The sequence below is a fragment of the Zingiber officinale genome, chromosome 2A, assembly GCF_018446385.1.
Source record: "Zingiber officinale cultivar Zhangliang chromosome 2A, Zo_v1.1, whole genome shotgun sequence".
In the NCBI taxonomy this organism is placed as follows: Eukaryota; Viridiplantae; Streptophyta; class Magnoliopsida; order Zingiberales; family Zingiberaceae; genus Zingiber; species Zingiber officinale.
In genome coordinates this window covers 175,023,734-175,033,622 of record NC_055988.1, presented here as the reverse complement: position 1 = coordinate 175,033,622, position 9,889 = coordinate 175,023,734, and the positions used below count along the sequence as shown (strand labels likewise).

Sequence of the window (9,889 nt, the reverse complement as noted above, 5' to 3'; positions counted from 1 at the left end):
TTTCCTTTCAGCACGGCCCTGCTGGGTTCACTTGGTTACTAAGGTTCACCATAAATCATAGGACCCAATAGGTCTCGGGTTCAGTTCCCGCCTAGGCCATTTTTCATTTTTTATTTATTTTTGCTACTTCCGTTATTCTAAAAATTTCATAAAAATATTCTAAAATTCCAGAAAAATCATAGAATATTTTTAAAATAGTTTTGAGAATTTTCGGGCATTACATTCACTTTCTTCTTCTTTTTCTTCTTTCTTTCTTTTCTTTTCTTCTTTTACTCTTTTCTTTTCTTTTCCTCTTCTTTGGGCCCAGACTTAGTACCATCTTTGTTTTGCGCGCTCTCTAATAGTGACTGAGGTAGCGAGCCTCTAGTCCTATGAGGTAAAGACCTTGGTCTTACCAGGGCCAAGACCTTGGAATTGGTCACCTGGATTTATTTAACGACAACCTTGGAAGTCGGGTACTAGCCTCTTACTTTAATTTACTAGTTATTTCTTTTTAACTAAACTCTAGTCTTTTCTTTACTCATACTTCTCATACTCCTTGATTAGAGCTTATTAGAATCCTGTAGATATATCTAACAAGTATAGGATTACAACTAACCAAGCATGCTATATAAAAATAACATAAGGGAAGCAGATCTGAACTCTCTAAGCATGTTATAAAACAAAGCAAAGGAAAGCAAATCTGAACTTACTAATCATGCTATAAAATAGAGCAAAAGAAAGCAACTTTGAACTTACTAATCATGCTATAAAATAGAGCAAAAGAAAGTAACTTTGAGCTTACTAATCATGCTATAAAATAGAGCAAAAGAAAGCAACTTTGAACTTACTAATCACAATAAAAGCTGTACATGTCCAACTAATAGCAAATAAAAGCTACTGTTAAGGAACTACATACTGGAATTCTGCATTCAATGGAACAACTAAAACTGTACTTAAAAGAATGCATTATTCTAAGCTCCAATGGAACTGTTTGTTGTTCCCATAAAAAATCTGCATTTACTAAGGTAAAAACACATCTAATTCTGCACCCATTTCATGGCACAAACCCAAATCCGAACAGCAAGCTTAAGGATTTGTTTATGCCCATCTTTCCTAACATCTAACTGGTTGGCACAGCAAGATTACAAACCCAGATTACTCCACAATGAGGTGATCTCTTATTCAACCTAGAATATTCGGAATTTATAGTCATGGCAGCAACTAACACCATACAACCTGAAATCTCTAATCATGCTTCATTAGATTGGCAAGAAAACAATCAAAACCTTGGATCTATTCTAGAATCCCTAACATCAGAATTCACTACAAGTACAATTCCGAAAACACAATGGAAGCAAATTCTTCCCGGAATGATGGCACGGCAGAAAAACTTGAACACATCCATGTTCCGTCTTTGAAGGTCACGGCAGATTCGAAACAAGGAGAAACAAAACCGAAAACAACTCCTACCACAGGTGAGTAGTACTTACCAGGATTTGCTTGGACTTACAACCGAAGGAGAGCAAGAAGATCTAGGGCTCGGAGGCTTGAAATACTCAGCTTCTTCTTGTGCTCGCGCCTCTTCTTGACGAGAGGAGCTCGAATCCGCAAGGTTCGCCTGAAGAAGACCTTCGTCGGTCGCCAGAGACGAAGCTAGGGCTTCATATTTCTTCGCTCGGCAGAAACGACGCCGTCGCACGCGAGAAGCAGAGGAGAAGAAAGGGTTTCGGGAGAAAAATATCCTAATCCCTCTTAACTTATCCTTTTATAACTAGGTCTAACTTTGCCCTTTACTATAACTTATATATATCTCGTTTCATACTTATTAACAAACCACGCGTAGCCCAGTTGGTTGGCTGTGTCCGGTTGGGGTCAGGTTCGACCGGAGGTCTTGGGTTCGAGTCTCACCTTCAACATTTTTGGTCAAAACTTCTTTCTTTTTGTAAACATACTAAACGACGTCCAAAAATTACGTAAAAATACTCTAAAAATTCCTAAAAATCTCTAGAATAATTTAAAAGTATTTCCAAATATTTTTATGGACTTTTAGAACTCAAAATAGAGAAAATTGGGTCGTTACAGAACCTCTGTTGGAGGCGCCTTGGACCTTCGAGATAGACTTTCTAGGGGCTATAAAAGGACCCCTGGACCTAGGAATTTATAAAAAAAAACTGAGTATTCAACTATGTAATCAATTCCTAGCAGCTTGTGAGCTTTCTAAGTGTGTAAAAAGGCTTCTTCGCTACAGTAAAGGAGACTTTCTTAGTGCGCGCTTTTCATCGCCCTGGATTAACAACCTTATTAGTTGTAACCAGGTTAACTCCCGAGTCTCTGATTTAATTCTGTTTTGTTTTTGTTTTACTTTATTATAGTTGCTTTTATTTTGAGTTGAAAATTCTGAGGAGGGTATACTTTATTTTCTCAAGCAATTCACCCCCCTCTTGTCGGCCTCCGCTGCACCAACAATTGGTATCAGAGCCAGACCGCCTCAGAAGGACTAACCGTCGACTGAAGCACAACAATCAAGACGATGGTCGGAGCGAATATTCATCCCTCGAAGTTCGACACAGACTTCGCTACTTGGAAGCGAAAAATGGAGGTATTTTTTAAAACTGAATTTGATATACTCTTAACAATGAAATATGGATATGAAGCGCAAAAAGACAAAGAAGAGTGCAACTGGACGAAGAAGGAACAAGTAGATTTCGTCGCCAACGGAAAGGCTGAGTTCCACCTGCTCAGCGTTCTGCCGCTAGAGGAGGTAAGTCGGATCGGAAGCTACGACTCCGCGAAAGACCTCTGGGAGAAATTCCTAGAGCTTCACGAAGGTACCTCCGAAGCGAAGCTAGCAAGATGCCACATCCTCCGGACCCAGCTTACGAACCTCCGGATGAACAACGACAAGAAGGTAGCGCAACTCCAAGCAAGGATTAAGGAGCTAATCACTCAACTAAGTAACCTTAGAGAAGAAGTAACGAACCGGGACTCGATCTGGTACGCGCTTAACGCCTTCCCCAGAACTCCAGAGTGGGCCTCCTTAGTAGATGCATACTACATCTCTAACGACTTCGAGGTAAGTAGTTTAGAAAATTTATTTTCTACATTCGAACTTCACGAGTCTCGACTTGCAGAGAAACCAGTAGAGAAGTCGAACCTCAATATTGCCCTACAAGACGAAAAGGACGATCTTGACTCTGAAGCATCGATCGACGAAACCAAAGCGGCGCTACTGGTAAGACGTTTTAATAAATTTCTTAAATCTAACAAATTTAAATCGCAATCGAGAAAGCATCAACGCAACAGAAGCACAGTCCGATACTACAACTGTAACGAGGAAGGGCACATCAAGGATGACTGCCCCAAACTGAAGAAAAAGAACAAAGAGAAGCCTCAAAAAATGGCGTCCTCTACACGCAAGAGCCTAAAGACTACATGGGATGATTCTTCATCCTCCGATCCCCGAGTCAGAAGCCGAAGCTTTCTCGGGACTAGCACTGGTGGCCAACCATCTCTTCGAGAATGATTCGGACTCAGAGATGAGCATTGATCAAGGGGGAGAATCAAAAGAAGAAAGCTACGATGAAGGGGGACATCACCAAGTGAGGTGAGTAAGATACTTAATCCTCCGTTTAAATTTATCTATGGTTCTCGTATTTATTTTAATGATAGATGGTAAATTTTAATAGGATCAGTCACCGTGAGAATTAATTGATTTAAAAAAATTTAATAATGGATTACTAATTTTTTTCTTCTCATTCTAAAGTTAATTTTATCTATTTATATTTAAAAATTTTGATATTTTTTCTAATTTGATAAACGAGACAACCTTTTTTATTTTATTTGTTGTCATCTTTATTATTTTAACTATCTGTCTTATACTTGTCATTTATACTAATGATTAGTAGTCATTTTTAATTTAATTTCTTTGTATTGATCTATAGATGAATTGATAGAGATTATATAAATGAACGAATCCTCGTGTCATAGCAATAACGACCTCCGAAAAAAAAATATATTTAAAGATGTTTATTTTTAAAATAAATTCTAAAAGATATTTTTTAAAATAATATAAAGCTTCAGGGCAAATAAGAATTTCTCTAAGTTCCAATTTTTTTTTAGCGTTTAACGAAATTTTATTTCAATAAATTTAGAAACATAAAATTCAATAGAAATTTAAAATTTTATTTAAATTTTTTAATACGTTATAATGATTCTTCCCTTTTGCCAGCTGTAAAAATCACATGGCATAGTAGTACGTGCGTGGGATGACTGACATCTTTGGCCAAGAATATTATTTTTAAATGCGTAGTGGCTTTAATTAATTCTATAATTCATGTAATTAATTAATTAAATTGATTGTCTCTACTGTTTTTTAATACGTTATGATCATCTCTGATCAAGAATATTGTTTTTAAATTCGTAGTAGCTTATATTATTCGATAATTATGTTTTGAGTAAATTTTACCTATGTTCAAAAAGTTTTGACCGCTATTTATTTATTTTTGATAAACGAATCAATATAGATCTTGACTAGTTTCTTTCATTTGTGTTTGGCTTCCCTTCCCTTGCTCTGCAAAAGAAGTACATGATCTCTTGTTGCAAGCTACCTTATCCTCGTCCATGGCGTGCATCAACCTAAATCTCGACGTAGACGTCAACAGTTGCCTGAGCGGGCTGTGGGCATCGCTGCCAGTACTGGGCAGGCCAAAATCTGGCATCCAGAAATTGGAGAAGGAAATGGCAAGATTGAGAGGTAAAAGGGACGACATCAAGAACCAGATCGACCAGGCGGATCGACAAGGGAAAATTCCGACCAACGAAGTCAGCCAGTGGCTGCGAGAGGTGGAGATATTGGAAGGCAAAGTGGGTGTCATCGAGCAGGATTTCCAAAGCGTTAGTGAGTATTCTCCCCTATATACTTTTTTCCCCCCTTTTCATGCCAATTCAATTGTCACGCTTTATGTTTTAATCCATACAAGCTACTACCTACTGCTTTTATCTATAAGAGAGTAAGAGGGTAAAAAAAAAATAGAAAAGGAATTTGTATCAGTCTTCTACTGCTTTGTTTCGTTAGGTTGCTTCAGTTGCAATTGCTTCAATCAAACTGACGGCACGTCGAGTCAAACACAGCGAGCAGGAGATCAGGTTCTTATCAGACAGTCATCGAACTACTGCTCCATCATCCGAAGAGTGGCGAAGGAGCTCGGCGAGGCTAATGAATTGATGAGCCGAGCTGGTGCCCTGGATCCGGTTGCCACAGTTGGGCCTCTGAAACCCACCGTGATGCTTCCCATCTCGCACCGACCGCCTGTTGGGATCGAGTCGTATGTGGAGGACATTGTGAGCTACATCGATGGCGGAGAAGACAACATCATAGGCATCTACGGAATGGGTGGTGTCGGTAAGACTACCACGTTGAACAGAATCCAGCAACACTATCTTCTTAAGCACACCATATTTGATCGTGTCATTTGGGTTGTGGCCTCCAAGGACTGCCAATTGAAAAGGCTCCAGATGGATATTGCTAAGAGTCTAGGACTGAACACACTGCAGGAGAATGACGATGAAAAAACTTGTGGTGATAAGCTCTGTAGCTACTTGATGAACAAGAACTGCTTGATGTTTCTTGATGACATTTGGGAACATCTGAATCTTCAACTGTTGGGGATGGCACACTCGACTACTGAGCAAAGCCAGCAGCAGCATCAGCAGCCGCGCAAAGTCACGGTGTTCACGACTCGCAGCGAGACAGTGTGTGCACAAATGAAGGCAGAAAAGAAGATCATTGTCAGATGTCTGGATTCAGAACAAGCATGGCAACTCTTTGAGCAGAACAGCGATGGGGATGTTCTCAGCTCAGATGCTGGAATTAAGTTCCTTGCTGAAGAACTTGCTAAAGAATGTGCAGGTCTTCCGCTCGCTCTTGTCACCGTCGCCCGGGCCATGTTAGGGAAAAGGTCTTGGGAAGCTTGGAAGGAAGCTCTCCATCAAATAAGGGATAAACATGAGTGGACAACCATCGGTCTTTCAGAAGATTCACTCGTCATGTATAAAGCCTTCAAGCTTAGCTACGACAGCTTAGAGAACGACTCCATAAGAGAATGCCTCTTGTGTTGCGCTTTGTGGCCTGAAGATTATGAGATCAACCAATTCTCTGAGTTGATACCATGTTGGATAGGCTGCGGCATAATCCGTGAATTTAATGTGATCAATGAAGCTTTCGCCCAAGGATACTCCCATTTGGAAGCTCTCGTGGCTGCATCCTTGCTTGAGCAATGTGGTGACTTTAACTTTCGTTATAGCAAGAAACGTGTAAAGATGCACGATGTCATCCGAGACATGGCACTATTGATGGCCTCTAGGTTGGAGGGGAACAAAAGACAATGGATTGTAAAAGCAAGAATCGGGATGAGTGAATTGCCTAGACAAGAAGAATGGCAAGAAGCAGAGCGAGCATCATTCATGTTTAATAATATTACTTCTTTACAAGATTATGAAGCTTCCACTTTTCCAAAACTTTCTATGTTGATTCTCAATTACAATCACCTGAAACAAATTCCTCCGAGTTTGTTCGCAAGCATGCCTCATTTAAAATACTTGGATCTCAGTGGATGTGATATAACAGAGCTTCCCAAGGAGATTTGTAGCTTAGCCGAGCTTCAATATTTAAACTTGTCAGATAGTAGTATAATAAGATTGCCGTTTGAATTTGGTTGCCTTGGCAAATTAGAGTACTTGCTTCTAAGGGCTACTTGTCTTGAGATTGTTCCCAATGGGACGATATCCAATTTATCAATGCTCAAGTGGCTGGATATAAGAGAAATTTGTCTTGTATCCGAGTGGTGGTGGGATGAGCTGAAATGTTTCAAAGGACGCCACCAATTAAGTGTGGGAATTACCATTAATGTTACAACAGATAACATTCAGCGACTCAACATGTTACCATTAAATGTCTCCATATGGGAACTCACTTTGGATGGAGAGAATATTTCAAAACATGAGCAAGTAATGGATCTGGGCACTCTGCAATGGGGATGCAGGGTAAGTGACCACCTTGAGATTTTGTGCATTCAGAACCTCAGATTAGACCGATTTGAGTTGGCTGTAGGTGTGGGTCGCGAATCAAGCTTCGGATGGTTAAACAGTCTCCATTTTACTGGCCTAAAACTATTGGAAGAGATTTCATTGAATAGAGTTCGGCTCTACAACCTTCGTCAATTATATATTTTTGGTTGCCCCATGTTGAAAGATGTTTCTTGGATTCTCCAACTGCCATGCCTTAATTTTCTAGACATAACTATGTGTGGAAAAATGAAGCAAGTAATAAGTGAGGTAGGGAACTCCAACTCCATCTCTAGCTCTAGCATTCGATGCTTGATTTTGTGGCACATGTCGAATCTCAATCTCATTGCAAACCGATCGCTCCATTTTCCCTACTTGGAATATGTACAAGTGTATAATTGCCCAAAGCTCAAAAAATTACCATTTGGGGTTGAAATATTGAAGAACAGATTAAAAGTGATTAAAGGTGAAGACAATTGGTGGAATAACATGGATTGGAACGACGAGAGCATCAAGGATTCCCTCACTCCGTATTTTAGGTAACACATATATTTTCATACCAAATCATTTATTATGACCTATTCTGTCTTTATACGAAATGAAATGAAATGAAATGAATATTTAAGATCTAAATGATTTAGTTTTTGATGAAGTAAGCAAAATTAAATAGTTTAAAATGCATGTCTTTCTTTGATATTCTTTTTCAAGGGCAATTTAGATATGAAAACTGAGTGTTGTCTTAAGTATTTTGGTAAATTACATTTAAATAATCCCAGTGCAAGTTCTTGTTCTCGAGAAGCAATGGTAATTTCAATTTCGTCATATTTTTCTAAATAACCATGATCTTATCTGTAATAAAAAATAATAGGCTATTTCATTGAGTCAATGTTTTTCATGTCAAGTTAAATATCCCGATATAGCAGTAAAAAGGAAAATGTGTCATTCTCAGATAACTTTTTATCTTTGCAGGTCTTGGCATCGTTGATCATGGTTTATGACCAATTTCGAAATGAAGCATCGGCCTTTTGGTCAAGGAGACTATAGGGCGTTCAATGTTTTGGTCGTCGTGGATGGTCAAATTGTTGCATTCTTTGGTTGGTTGGACATGTATCTAAATTTGATTGATGATTCCTAGCTAGTTAAGGATATCTATTTAGTGTTTTAAAATTTGATATTGATATTGTCTTCTTGACTTTATTTCATCATGCAATATTTTCAATTCATCTTACTATTTTATTATAAATTTAGATCCTTTACTCACTAACTTTTGTGAAACACAAAATGAAACTATGTCAATGTTCTTTTTTTCTATTTATATTGAAAATAATTTTAAGTTTTTATTAGTAATTTTTACATCGATTTAGAGTTTAAGATTCAACTGTTGTATATATTATTAGAAAATTTTCTCATTAATCAATCAGGGATCTAGAATTCGAGACTCAGTTACGGTGTATTATTGGAAAATTTTCTCATTAATAAATTAGGGATTTAGAGTTCGAGACTTAGTTATGATGTATTCTTAAAATTTTTTTTCATTAATCAATTAGAAATCTAAAGTTATCTAATAAAAAAAAATTTGTTACATCCATGCTTCTACTATTAAGCCATGTGATTGCACAACTTTACATCTGAGGTAAAGAAAAGAGCATGGGGCTAATGATGTTCAATTGTCTCCTAGATACCTATGGTTCAATTCTTAGTACGATTTATTTGTAAGGATTTTTTTCTCCAAATGAGACTTGCAACCAAGGAATGATGGGCTTCTCGATAACTCGTAGTAAGTACTTCCCGATTTTTTAACTCTTATTGCAGGGCTATTTACCTCAGGCTCAATGTTACCCTGATTAATTATTTTTTATATATTTTTTAAGGAAAAGATAATTAAAAAGAACATACTCCTAAAGGACACTTAATATATATATATTTTTAATAACAAACGACAAATTTTTCTTTATTTTTCTTCAAATTCTCTTCTTGTATTCTCTTCAATTAAAAAAAAGGATCAAACTCCTAAAGGACACTTAATAGATTTTTTTTTTTTTTTTGCAAACGATGGATTTCTTTTTGTTTTTCTTCGAGATCTCTTCTTGCATTCTCTCTTCTTGTCAGTCCGCAGAATAATTACTATCTTGCTCAGTGTTAGTCGGTAGCAGCATGGAACCAAAAGTAGCACAAAATCATGTCTGATGTGGAGTTGAGAGCAGTATGAAATCGAGAGTAGAGCAGAGTCAGGGTAGATATGGAGTCAGGGCTGATGTGGAGTTGGGAGCGGCACGAAGTTGAGAGCGGCATGAAGTCGGTAGTGGAATAGAACCAGGGTTGACGCGGAGTCAGGAGCATCATGAAGTCTGGCGTAGAAGACCGTTGACGTTGACTTTTTCTAACCACCTAACATCCTATTACTTTATGCATAAGTCAGTTTCATTCGAACAAACACTCAAATGCGGAAGGTGATGGATGAGAACTTCGTCGAAGATGTTAGACATATCTAATTATTTTATCCTATTCGATTTTTCTGTGTCATAAATTAAGTTTTTAGAAAATTTAGGTGATACAATAGTTAAACCGAACTGACATATTCAAATATAGATTGTCTATTGTCTGTTCTTTATTCTATTTCTTCGTACTGATATTTGTTTTTCAGTTGTATTTTAAATTTACTTATATTATCTGAGAGATTATCTATGTTATTTCTTTTTTTTTTTTAAATGTTTTTTATTTAAAATTGTGCAACAAGATTATGCGAGTTTTACATGTGCAAGGGTAATACATCTTAGTTTTATTTTATGCCAAGATGAAGTCCCCTCGGTAAAATTTTTAACGATTCTAGTTTTAATCAATCACA

At 37.5% G+C, this 9,889-nt stretch overlaps 1 protein-coding gene across 1 annotated transcript; it reads left to right on the top strand.

Moving 5' to 3' along the window:
- The first annotated feature begins 4,429 nt into the window (after window positions 1–4,429).
- LOC122043419 (probable disease resistance protein At1g61300) lies at window positions 4,430–8,247 on the top strand. The gene is made up of 3 exons (XM_042604015.1): window positions 4,430–4,879; window positions 5,057–7,583; window positions 8,014–8,247. The coding sequence occupies exons 1-3, from the start codon at window positions 4,603–4,605 to the stop codon at window positions 8,027–8,029; spliced, it is 2,820 nt and encodes a 939-aa protein (XP_042459949.1). The 5' UTR covers window positions 4,430–4,602; the 3' UTR covers window positions 8,030–8,247.
- Window positions 8,248–9,889: the final 1,642 nt, after the last annotated feature.